The following is a 12,355-nucleotide window of genomic DNA, read 5'->3' as shown; positions in this document are numbered from 1 at the left end:
TAATTCTTCTTCCAGTATTGTAACATATTTATTTAAGTTTTAGCAGATAACACAGTCTTACTGCTGGATGTTTAGTGGGTTTAAGAAATACATTTTTTCACAACATTACAGAATGTAATCACATTACTAAAAGAGCTGGTTAAGTGTAAAATGACTGCATGCATCTCAATGAGTATGGTGTAACTTAATTAGAGTGGAAAATTTTGGATTGTTGTGGAAAAACAACATGCCAATAACAAATGGGTCATAAATATTCTTTGTTTTCAAGTAAAAGAGATCTGTGTGCTTGATTTTAAGCAATATAAAAAAAAGTTAAATATGCCATTGAATTGTCCTTCAAAGTTAAAAAACCTCTCCTTGAGTCAGGAATCAAATCAGTCCACTGTCACTTTACTGTACAGGTGAAGCTGCAAAATGATACACAATATAAAAGTCTTACAAATTTACAACTGTGAAACAAACAGTTAAATTGTTCTTTTACAACCCCCCCAAAATACAAAAAAAGTCGTAAGTGAAGTTGTCTACCTCCATCGTGAGATTTAATCCTACTAGAGCACAACAGTATTCATAGTTATCCAGCAAACTAAACTAATTGAGTTAGCACATCTGTAGCAATTTACAAAAACCCATCAAAGAAAAAGCATTTATCAGCTGAGCTGCATGAACTCCTAGCCGCCATGTCTTCCAGAAATCTGTTGTAGTGCTGAAGTGTTCAGATGAGGTTTCCCTCCTGAACTAAATGTGTGCAAGTGTGCTGACATCAAACTCTCACTGTGTCTGTCCCCAGTACATTTCACTGTCTGCAAATCTGTTTCACAACTCTGCATGATTCCTAACAATAACTTCCTCAAACCAACATTTCCAGAAGTGCTTCTTCATACCCTTGACGAACTGGTTTCATCCACATGAATGAGTTGTTACTCCCAGTATGTGTTAGTGCAGACTGGGGAGAAGCCAAAGCTGCAACCCGTATACCTGTCTTCACTAAACCCTGTCCGACAGAACATCCTGCACACCATCCAGGTGCATATCAAGTAAGCGTCATTGGAGCATCTTCTTCATACAAATGAAAATAACAATATGGAAAATGCTTCCTGTGAGTAAAAAAAAAAATGTTCCACTTTACACCATGTTATCATATGGTAATAACTACCACTAAACACCATGTAAAACCTACATATTTGAGTATACCCTGTGGGACGACTGAGGGTCACAGACCACCATCTAAGGGAATGTTCAAGACTGGAATGGAGGTCTGCGGTTTTGGTGAGGAGTGACTGGACGGGACTACAAAGGTGTCGGGATGCAGCTGTCTCCTACGAAGACATCTTGATTTTCTTGACCATATTGATTTCCTAGAGAGGAAAAACATAGTATTTATTACACATACTTCATAATGCTCCCAAGGCAGAAAGGTCATCTGGAAATCAAGACAAATCTACAACAACAAAAGAAGAAATTTAAAGCGAGACGACGTGACTTTTGTGGAACAGCGACCTCTGTGGCCACAAGTGGTAATTACAAGACATCACTTTGTATTTTCCAAGATGCTCTTGAGTCAACTGCTTTAAAGAAACCATCATTTTACCTGCAACATGTTAAATTTAGAGTACACCCAAAATTCGAAGTGCATTTTTAAACTATGGGTACTTGCGGGTGGGGTTTCAGACAGAAGTGGACAAAAGCAGGCCTCTGACTTTTACTGGGCAACAGTCAATTTTATGAGCTTTAGCTAACTAGCTAATTAGGCTAATGTTCGCTCTACGGGTTGTTGATAAATAAATATAAGACATGGAAATAAAGAGACAGCATTGTTCTTGTGCTGCGTGTAGAGCTAGTTGTTCTTCGACAATCAAGATGTGACTAGAATCAGTTTAACATTTCAAGGGAAAAGGCTTTTAAGATGAGAATTCACAAGAGTGTTTGGCAAAAGTAACGCTAATGCTAACAGGATTCAGATATGTTTAGGCTGGAGAGTAAACTTCCCTAGATCCAATAAATGCTGTAGATGTAGTTGTGAGGGAGCTTTTTCTAACACAGTCTGTAACCTCACGAAATAATGACGTCAGCTAACGATATGTTAATGGCCTGGAAGTAACGCTGGTTAGCCAGGCATGCTAACATTTGAGGCTAACATTAGAGCAGATAATCACAATGTTTAATCGATTCCTTACACTTTTGATCAATTGTTTTTGTTTAGATATCCAAAGCTTGTCAGGCCTCCTGTGCCTAGTTCTGGTTGCTAAACTATGATTGGACAGTCGTCGTTCAGGGGAAGGGTTTTGGAAACTGAACTTTCTATTTGTCAGTAAAAGATGACATTTTACTTCTTTAAAAAAGTCAAAGTGTCAGTTGAACTGAATCTAGTTTCCGTAAAAACATTTTCATTCTGCATGTAAAGGTATTAAAATGTGTTCATTGACGCTAACGTTGAGGACTGTGTTCTGCACTCGCAACTCACCTCAAGAAGAGCCTGTTTTAGCTGCTCATAAGCATCCTCCAAATTATCATTCACAATTACGGCATCAAATACACCAGCTTCTTTACCTAGAAGGAGACATGATTGTGTTCAGTCGGGTTTTTAAAGTTTGTGTGTTTTTTTTTTTTGCCAATAAACAAGAAAAATACTTACTGAACTCCATGTCCACCTCGGCTGCCTTTAAACGCTTCTGGAGGTTCTCCTCTGACTCCGTTTTTCTGTCTCTTAAACGTTTTTCCTGAAACAACACAAGGCAAAAAATGTCAATTCACTGTGCACAAGGCATCCAGAAATAGTCCAAAACCTGTATGACCAGGAACCCGTGGCACAAAGAAAACTAAGCGTCACACCCAGGACCTCCTACCTAGTTAAGAGGAACCTGTGTGTGAACCCGTTCAATGGAATGAACTTCCTCCCGTGCTTACCAGGACAGCCATGGACGGCGGCTGGATCGAGATGTAGATGGGATTGAGGTCTGTCGTTTTGATGTTCCTCACACCTTGCATGTCAATGTCCAGTATGCAGATAAGGTTCTTGGCCTGGACGTCCTGCACAGCAGCTTTACTCGTCCCGTACATGTTCCCAGAAAACTCTGCGTTCTCAATGAACTCGCCGTTGTCAATCCCTCTCTGCATCACGTCCCGTGTAACGTAATGGTAATCTGGAGCCCAGAAATGAGACACAAACAATACAAATTAAGGAAACCACAGACTCAGAAGATGTGATTTACCGTTGCAGTGGTCATGAAAGAGGAGGAACATGCTGTACCTTTGCCATTCTCTTCTCCAGGTCGAGGGTTTCTTGTTGTATCTGAGGGTTGATAAAACAGTCTGTACTTTATCTCTAATCTGTCATTTATTTGTTTGATTAATTGTACAACTGTTTGGGCCTAAAGACCAAAGTGATACTAATCTTTGCTTATTTTTTTGCATGCAGCAGTCCAAAACACAAAAAACCCAGTTTATTATCACTTAAGACAAAGAAAACAAGCAAATCCTCACATATGAGAAGCTAGAACCAGAGAGGGTTTAGTATTTTTGCAAGAACAAGGACTAAAATGGTGAATTGATTATTAAAATAGTTGCAGTACAAGCAAAAAATGCAGGAAAACTCTGGGTCCAGCTTTTCAAATATTAACATATGCTGCTCTTTTGTGTTTTATATCATTGAGTGGCGCACTTACGGGAGACGCTGAAGCCAAAGACGCTGCCATATTCTTTCATGAGCTTCTTCAGCAGAGTGCTCTTCCCTGCCCCGGACGGGCCGCTAAGCACCACCGGCCTGGGTCCAGCCATAGCTGAGGAGACGTGGAGAGGAGAGATTAGTCAAGGAAACGAGCGGGTGAGTCTGGAGGACTGACGCGTACAGGCTGGACTCTATGGCATGAGTCATAAAAAGACGTGGCAGTGTTACGGTGGGTTAACGTGTTTGGACAAGCCTCGCTCTGGTTTGGAGAAACGCGATAAAATGATAAGCCAGCAGCTCTCAAAGGCGAACCAAATGAAGAGGCCAAAACATCTCCCACAAGAGCAGAGGCAATCAACTGGTTGGCAAGCCAAGAGGTTTCCATGGTGCTGTCGAGGAGCAATTACTCACTAATGGAGAGACTTCCTCTGCTTATGATGGCAGGAGAGAGCAGAACAGCTAAGAAATACGAGAGGCTTTGAGGGAAAACTGCTTTTAATGCAGACATAGGCTCATACTATTGAAGTAAATGCCAACTTTAAACTCCCATTAAATAACTATGCAGCCATCCAGTGACACTGACACATGGATCAGCATAGAGCAAAATAGCTTCTTCAACATCTCAGCTTCTCTGGACTGTGATACCTTCTACACAACCAACATTTTTAGGTTAGCTTCTTAAGTAAAAATTAAAAGAACCGTCTGTAGAGTTGCTCCTTACCTTTCCTCAATGTACACAGAGCTCGAGCAGACAGGAAATGCAAGTGGACGAGGAGGGTGTGATGTGTGCTTGTGGGTGGTGTGCAAATGCAGGAGGGAAAGGGAAAAAAGAGGGCAGGGCCATGTTTACACACTGGTAGATTTAGCTGTCCAAGATACATTTAAAAAGCTGGATGTGTGTTTTATATCTCATCCAAAGTCAGCTGGTTTTCAGTGACAACTGTTAGCATCTTCTAAGCAAATATTAGCAACAGATATTAACTGTGCTAATGAGCCCCTATAAGTGAAAAGCTGATCATCATGACTATTGATTATAGGCCTATTACTCACATCAATGTCTGGTGTCAGAGAGTTTGGTAATTGGTCTGAAAATTAGTTATTCCACATGACATGATGATGTGCACCAAATTACAGCCTCAGAGGTCTTTTTTTAGCCAAGAGTTAAATCACAACATTGAGAGCCTTGTCATCTCCAGGCAAACCAGATGCAGCGAGGTTGTCTCAGCAGGTGCAAGTGACAAGAGGCGTTCTCCCTGGGCTCTTGAATGCTTCCCGTAAACAACGACACGGCTAATTAAAGCCAGCGAAGAACCATTTTTAGAGTCCCGTCCTGCAACAGGTATCACCCCAAACCCCAAACCTCCACCACAGGATTTACAAACACAATTTACAAAACCAGGTGCAAAACCCAAAGATATTTCACATACAGTGATCTGTCACATAAAAATCAGCTAATCCACACGTTTGAGGAGATTTCTTGTTGTGTACGAGGGTTGATTGATATTGAGACATATTGCACAGACTGTGGGATGCTGTGTGTGTACTGCTGCTGCCTTTAATCTTAAGTTGAACTGGTCTTTTATAGTTTCTGTTTTGTTCTTTTTTCATTTTCTATACTATCAATTATTTATTTCTTTTAAGTCTCTCTTTTAATCTGCACTTTTTATGTCCTTGTGCTGCTGTAATCCCAATTTCCCTTCTGGGAGATCAATAAAGGATTATTTTATTGATGTCATAATCTGTACTTTAGTTGAATTTAGAGCTGAAACAATCAATCATTAATCAATTAGTTGACTGAAAATAAGTCTGCAAAATTTTCATAATTGATTTAGGGCTGTAACTAATGATTATTTTTAGTTGTGACGATTTTCTGTCGAGATGCCTGTGGTTGTCATATGTTTATGTTTAAGAAGATCTAATCTGTATTTCTTAAAACCGAAACCTGACATACAATCCAACACCTACACAAGAATCGACCTTTTGTACTTGACACAGAGCCGTCTGGCAGGAAATGAGAGACATGTGAGTTTACAATCAGGCGCTTATTGGAAGCTGCACTGCGCTTAACTCTAACCACGTGCTCTGAACACTGTGTGATCGACATTTGCACAAAGCCACATTCAGATCATGTGAAATCTATCAGTCAGACACAGTCTGAGAGCAGAAACAATAAATTGAGGAATGAATTAGTTGATCAACAACTGAAGGTGTATCAGCAACAACTAAAAATGCTGAACACTGATCGTTTAATGTCATGTACGACGTAAACTGGGCTTTGAGCTGTTCGATATAATAAGCTATCTGAATTTGTCACCTCAAGGAAAATGTGATGGCAATTTCACAATTTTCTGCATTTTATAGACAAAATGATTTACTGATTGGTCGAAAAAGACGAGAGAGCACAACACATGGGATGTGGTGTCAAAACAGCAATGTTGTTCGGCGAGTTTACCCTGAAGCAGAGGGGAATTGGGCGTTATGTGGGCACAGGTTCAACGCCTTCGCGTATCCAGTCTAGAGCTGTGGTGTCTTCATTCCAACGCATTTTATCTTCTGTCATGCCAAATATAGCACACAAACTGCAGAGTAGCACTGTCCATGTTTTATTATTACTACTGAGAGAGGATCAGGAGGGTTTTGCAATCTTGTGCCAGAATTATCTAACAGATTAAAACACTCTGCAGAGTGCACTTTGACTTGCGAACAGGAGCAATAAAAATGTTGCGATTTGCATGCTGAATTCATGTTTTGGGGATGGTAAGCGCAAACTAGAGAAGCATTTCCTGAAGAAAACGTGTGTACTTGCTTTGTGCATTGATTCTGTAGGGTAGGATTTTTGGATAACTATAATCATAACTGACCTAACTGACCTTTGAAGTATTGGCTGAGTTAAAGATGCAGGAGTGAATAAATCTTTAAAACACCTGAGCATCAGGCTTTAATGCATAATGGAAAATAACCTACAGTAAACATAATGAGCATGTGTACATTTGTGGGCAATACTAGGCATTTTGAGATAGCAATATTATGGCTCCCTGCTACAAGCCACGCACGGATTTGGCCTTTTAATCACTCTTGGTGGCATTAAAATTGTTGCACAGCTATCACACAGCAAGAAGTACGCACTCACGCTCGTGATTTAATATCAGGTAATGTTGCATCAGCTTAACTTAATCCTGATTGGTGAACACACATAACAACCATCTATCTTCTTCTGCGACAACACCGCAGAAACAACCGGACCCCAGCCACGCTGAGGGGAATGAATGGCAGTATTAGCTGCGTAACGTGGCAGGCGATTCAAACACAACAGAAAAGAGACAGATACCCTCCTTCCTACCTGACATTAGCCTGGAAAAATATTTCATAAACATCAGGAGTTAAGTTAGTCCAAGATTTTAGGGCCGTCTCCGGAGGACTGTCTCCCTCCTCTGTTCCGTGCCTCCGCTGTGAGAGCCATTAGGGTAAATTGTGATGTTACGTCATCACTGCGGGCCAAAATATCAACACGTTACGTTCGCGAGCGTCGACAACGCGCGCGGCAAAACACGGAAACGTGGAATTTTATTATCATTGGCCGAAGACAGTAACGTTAGGCGAGACACATGCAGCCATTTTAAATACGTAGCCTTTATGAAACTGACTGATTGCTGCAGTTTCTTCCTTAGCGGAGCGATACACAGACTTGCGGTCAAGTACTTTTATTACTACAGCTTTGTTTTTAGGCTTCAGAGTGACGTTAACCATATAGCATAGCCTAACTTGAGTTAAACGCTGTTCAAACCAACGATTCCTCTTTCGCTCAGTTGATTCCTCTAGAAGTAAGAAGAAAAATTGTTTACCGGGTCAGCTGCGGTTGTCAAAGTAAACACTACCGGTCCAGGAAACACGTTGTTCCGATCAACAAAAGGAAGTTAAACTTACTGCACAACTACCCGGATGAGTGAATGATGCTGAAGGCCTGACCAATCGCGCTGCTCGCGTGCTAATGTGGCTACAGTCGGCTGGTCGAGCTAACAGCAGAGCAACGTTACTCTTCTCTTAGGACTTCACTGTAACTGTCAAAAATGTTTGGTTCTTCGAGATCAGGAGGGGTGCGAGGTGGCCAGGACCAGTTCAACTGGGATGATGTGAAAGCCGATAAGCACAGAGAAAATTATCTCGGTAAGTCTAGAAAATTGGCAGCCGAGTCCGCTATCGGCGGTGAGCAGATGAGTCACTAATGCGTTAGCTATATGCTAACTTTCAACCACTAGACTTCCAAAAACACAGTTAAACCACACAAAGTGGCTTCAGTACTCTGCGTGCTTCCTCCCCATACCTTTTGTCGTAGAGTCCCTCATTACACAGTGTCTGGGCTGCTGTAGTAGCTCAGTAGTGTTCCCGTTTTCCCCTCTTCAGTCAGCAGGTCAGTTTGTGCTCCCTCTCTATGAGCGAGCACACGTAGCCACACCGCGATATGAGCCCACACCGCTGTCAGCATGCCGACCAAGACCTACGTAGCACCACAGCTGTGACATAGAAGGATACATCAGAGTGCACAATTTGAGAAGAAAATCTCCTTATTTTAGATTCACGAACACGCGCAAAACACATGCGTACACTAAAAGGCTTGTTCTCACCACTTTCATTGTTTTTGTAAGCATGGTGAGATAAGCAGGTGACTTCAGGTAGAAGATGCAACCCAATCTGTGGGGACATTTGAGGACATCGTCTTGGGCTTTGGGAAACTGACATTTTGCACCATTTTTGGGTGGGAATTTTACAGACCAACCAGTTAATTGAGAAAACAATTGACAGAATAATTGACAGTGAAAATAATAGTTGCAGCCCTGGTTCCAAGGGTCATCTCAGGATGACGTTACCTCTACAGCAGCGTTTATAAAATAGTGTAGAGCTGAGCTATATAACACAGCAGAAATAACATGTATAATAAATCTCTCTCAACTGCTTTCAATTCCTCTGTCTTGTTTCCAGGGAACTCCCTGATGGCACCAGTAGGACGGTGGCAGAAAGGTAAAGATCTGACATGGTATGCCAAAGATAAAAAAGGCGGCAGGGCCTTGTCCAAAGAAGAAGAACTTGCTGCTGTCAAGGCTGCAGAGCACGAGGCACTGATGGCTGCCCTGTAGGTATAACTTACTATAAGGAATGATTGACAAATATAAGTATGGATCAAGAAATAAAATCAGTTCATCATTTCCTCTCTCCATCTAGAGGGCACAAGAATCTGAAGAGGCAACCAACTGGATTGACTAAAGAGGCATGTCAGTTTGTTTTATCTTCAGAAGCTTGTGAACATCCATCCATCCATTATCTATACCGCCTATCCCTTTCGGGGTTGCGGGGGGCTGGAGCCTATCCCAGCTACAATGGGCGAGAGGCGGGGTACACCCTGAACTGGTCGCCAGCCGATTGCAGGGCTTGTGAACATTTTTAAAGAATTTGCCCTCCTTAAAAAGCTTTAATAAGAAAATTTTCCCCTATTTTTAATACCAGGACCTTGCAGATGTTTGCAGGCGTGAAGAGGCTGATGGTGAAGAGAGAAATGTGGACCGTATCTCAGGCTTGGGAAGCTCCAGGTGATTTATTTATTTATTTCCTTGAGAACATTGCCAACTTTGGAATATAACTGCCTAATATACAAAACAGCCCCCCAAAAAGGTGTTGAAGAAGTCTTCATCTACGTAATGTAAGGAGTACGGAAGCAGAGAATGGCAAATGCACATACAGTATAATCACCACAGTTCTCACAAGACACTCACCCAAAGTGGTGTACGCATCAGACAGCCTGTGTAGATCAGTGTTTCGCATCTCGCCATGAAGTGTGACTGGAACTGATGTTTTCTTGTGATAAATTATCTTGAAAAATCTGCCTTTTGTTTTCTTGAGATAAGAAGATAAATTAAGCTGTTATCACAAGAATGGTCTCTGTTAAGATGATCTCTGGATAACTGCAGTAACCACGGCTGTTCCAGGCTTCTTTTTTCAAGTGTTTCTAAGCATCTGTCTTCATACTGTGAATATCCTCTTAATGGTAAAAGGAGCATTTCAGAAACGTAAATGTCCACCACCTTTGAGTGTTTCAGTTCATTAAGGTCCTACTTTTTGATGTTTGTAAGGTTACCTTGAGGATAGTATTGTGTGTTTTAGAGCAAACAGCATATGGGGAGGAGACATGACAATATCTGTCTCTGCCTTCCACAATGTTGTGTTTTTATTCTCAGAAAAATGCTCCTGTTGACATTTAGGTGGTGGTAAGAGAGTCTTTATCTAAATGCACTGTGACTGTGTTTCCATTTACAGTGCAGGGTCAAGAAAAATGGTGCTCTCCCAAAAGGAAAAAGAGGCAGCTAAAATAGGCTTGCCCGTTTTTACAGTAAGTTTTTTTCCTCACTCACGAATGTCACTGAATGTTTGAAGATGCAGATGTTTAGACTGTAAGCAAAAGGCAGTTTGATGGACGGAAAAACAGGCCTTTTTAATACCTTTCTGCAGGTAGTGAACAGACTTTAAGAGTTGAGTTTATTCAATTGGTCTACAGCTCGATGCAACAATTAAAGAAATGCTTTCTTTACAGCACCACAAAACAGACAGTCGCCCAGAAACCTCAGCAGCAAAGACATCTCAGAGTGAAGAAAAAGGGGATGTGGAGCAACGGTGAGAACGCTTTATATTAGTGACCTCCAAAAACACAAAAACCGTGTCCTGTTTCCCACGTTTACTTCAATAATAATCACCGTCGCTACTTTATTTCACCTCTGTAGGCACGAGAGCAAAAAGAAAAAGAAAGAGAAGAAGAGCAAAAAGGAGAAAAAGAAGAAGGAAAAAAAGAAGAAAAGGCAAAGAAGAGACTCGTCCTCCTCGGAGTCAGATGACAACAGAAAGAGGTTTGCTCACAATGACACATTCAAAGATTGGCTTAAAAAAACATGTCCTCGCATATTTGGAACAATACCTCTATTTCCAACCCAAATTCAAATACAGGCTTCTCCAAGGTTGCACTAATGGGTGATTCTGTATTTTGTTCTATTAAAGTTTAAAGTATTTGCAAACTTGTTGACTTGAAATGAAACCAAAGTTTCCTCTGTCAGCACTAGAGGGCGCTAAAGCACTGTCCTGCACACTGCATGTTGAAGCATTTTAAATTTGGGGTGCATGCATCACAGAAACACTCTGTAATTCAGGTGTATAGCACTGAGGGTGAGCATGGCAGACTGAATAATGTAATTCATGTGCTTTAATAATTTGTGCCAGTGAGAGAGGAAGCGTAATATGAAGAATACGTGATCTAAGCTGTTGAATATACAGAAATGTGTCCACACACTCGCCTGTTACATTCATTTAGAGCTGTCATTCAGTGTTTTAGTGGATGTCAGTATAAAGCTCATCCGGCAGCTTGTTGTCCCCCAGGCTCACAACATCCTACCCGATCCACCGCGACCCAATCATGGATTGTTTGTTTCCTTTCACTCCTCAGGCAGAGAAAAGACCACCATCATCATAATCCATCATACCAGAGTCAGAGCGGAGCCAGACCCCATGACAGCCATTCAAGGGGGGGAGCAAAGGCCGAGCGACAGCCCTCCTACCCCCATCACCGTCCCCAGCGACATGACACAGACTCCTCTGATGGGGGGTCTCCTGTCCCCCGTAACCCTGTCAGCCACAAGACGGCCCCTGCTGGTGCCGCACAAAGCCACAGGCGGCGCCACGACACAGACTTGGACGACTAATGTCCTCCCCACCCCCCACCCCCCAATTCAAAGACGCATAACGTGGGCAGAACGCCCTACAGCAGCTCGACTGGCCCTGGAGAAAGGGCATGGATGGAGACGGATCGACTGACAGGCTTTGGCCTCGTGTTTTAGCTTCTTCACCAGTAAGTTGGTCAGTCGGTCATGGGACACTGGTGTCTTTTGTTGCTTTTGGTCGTTTGACAAGTTTTTTTTTTTTTTTTTTTATGCATTTTATGTGATTAAACCACCAAATATCATGTTTTCTCTATTGTCAAAGGTTGTGTTTTTTGTATTTATCTAATTAATTCAAATGCTTTGCAAGATAAAACAACACAAACAGAACAAAAACAATACAATGATGTTTTATTCCTCTGTCTGGTCCCGGTGGCTGTTACTGTGAGGGAAGGAGAGCAGACAGCGTATCCCAGTTCCATCATTTCTGGTGTGCCTTAAGATTTTTCATGGGAACTTCAGTCGAAAGATCTCAAAAACGGAAATGGATTGAACTGATATTCTTTATATAAACATTTCTATGTTTAAGTATCATACATCTTTTAGCCAAGATAAAACATTTGAAGCTTGAGGTTGTATCATGAAACATCAGCGACACAGAAAATATTCAAATTTGATTATAGGACATTGCAGCTATTTCTTGGAAAATTAAGCCTACATTTGGAAAAGTCGAGCAAGGGAGTTTCTTTTAACATCTTTCTTGAAATCTTCCCCAGATGCTCCTTGAGGCCACTTTCGTCCTTGCACATCTCCATCCCACTGTGCCTCTTGCACTGCTCGGCAGCTCCGGCCCTTTTTCTTTTCTCAGTCGTGCCAGCGCTCCTTAATCCCTCACCGTTCTAGGTTCAGCTCCCTGACTAGTGTGATACCATTGGAATGCTCTCGACTGGTTATAATAGAGTGTAGTGTTTGCATTTGCCTTGAATTGGTCTGAAAGAGG

General features: G+C 41.8%; 2 protein-coding genes across 3 annotated transcripts; one reads left to right on the top strand and one right to left on the bottom strand.

The window, feature by feature from the left end:
- Positions 1–3: 3 nt before the first annotated feature.
- guk1a (guanylate kinase 1a) lies at positions 4–8,197 on the bottom strand. 2 transcript variants are annotated; one of them, XM_070973322.1, is made up of 7 exons: positions 7,986–8,197; positions 3,663–3,776; positions 3,248–3,289; positions 2,905–3,140; positions 2,633–2,717; positions 2,462–2,547; positions 4–1,355 (listed from the first exon to the last, which is right to left on the bottom strand). In XM_070973322.1, the coding sequence occupies exons 1-7, from the start codon at positions 8,005–8,007 to the stop codon at positions 1,317–1,319; spliced, it is 624 nt and encodes a 207-aa protein (XP_070829423.1). In that variant the 5' UTR covers positions 8,008–8,197; the 3' UTR covers positions 4–1,316. The 2 variants fall into 2 exon arrangements, with proteins under 2 accessions (XP_070829423.1, XP_070829421.1); XM_070973320.1 differs by lacking the exon at positions 7,986–8,197 and adding an exon at positions 7,005–7,179.
- On the top strand, positions 7,182–12,075 carry c11h1orf35 (chromosome 11 C1orf35 homolog). The gene is made up of 8 exons (XM_070973319.1): positions 7,182–7,828; positions 8,642–8,792; positions 8,882–8,927; positions 9,164–9,246; positions 9,971–10,043; positions 10,245–10,324; positions 10,432–10,554; positions 11,145–12,075. Exons 1-8 carry the CDS (start codon positions 7,732–7,734, stop codon positions 11,398–11,400), a joined length of 909 nt encoding a protein of 302 aa, XP_070829420.1. The 5' UTR covers positions 7,182–7,731; the 3' UTR covers positions 11,401–12,075.
- The last annotated feature ends 280 nt before the right edge of the window (positions 12,076–12,355 follow it).

This window comes from Chaetodon trifascialis, chromosome 11 (assembly GCF_039877785.1).
Source record: "Chaetodon trifascialis isolate fChaTrf1 chromosome 11, fChaTrf1.hap1, whole genome shotgun sequence".
Classification (NCBI taxonomy): Eukaryota; Metazoa; Chordata; class Actinopteri; order Chaetodontiformes; family Chaetodontidae; genus Chaetodon; species Chaetodon trifascialis.
Note: the sequence above shows the minus strand (reverse complement) of the source record. Positions and strands in the feature narration are given on the sequence as shown.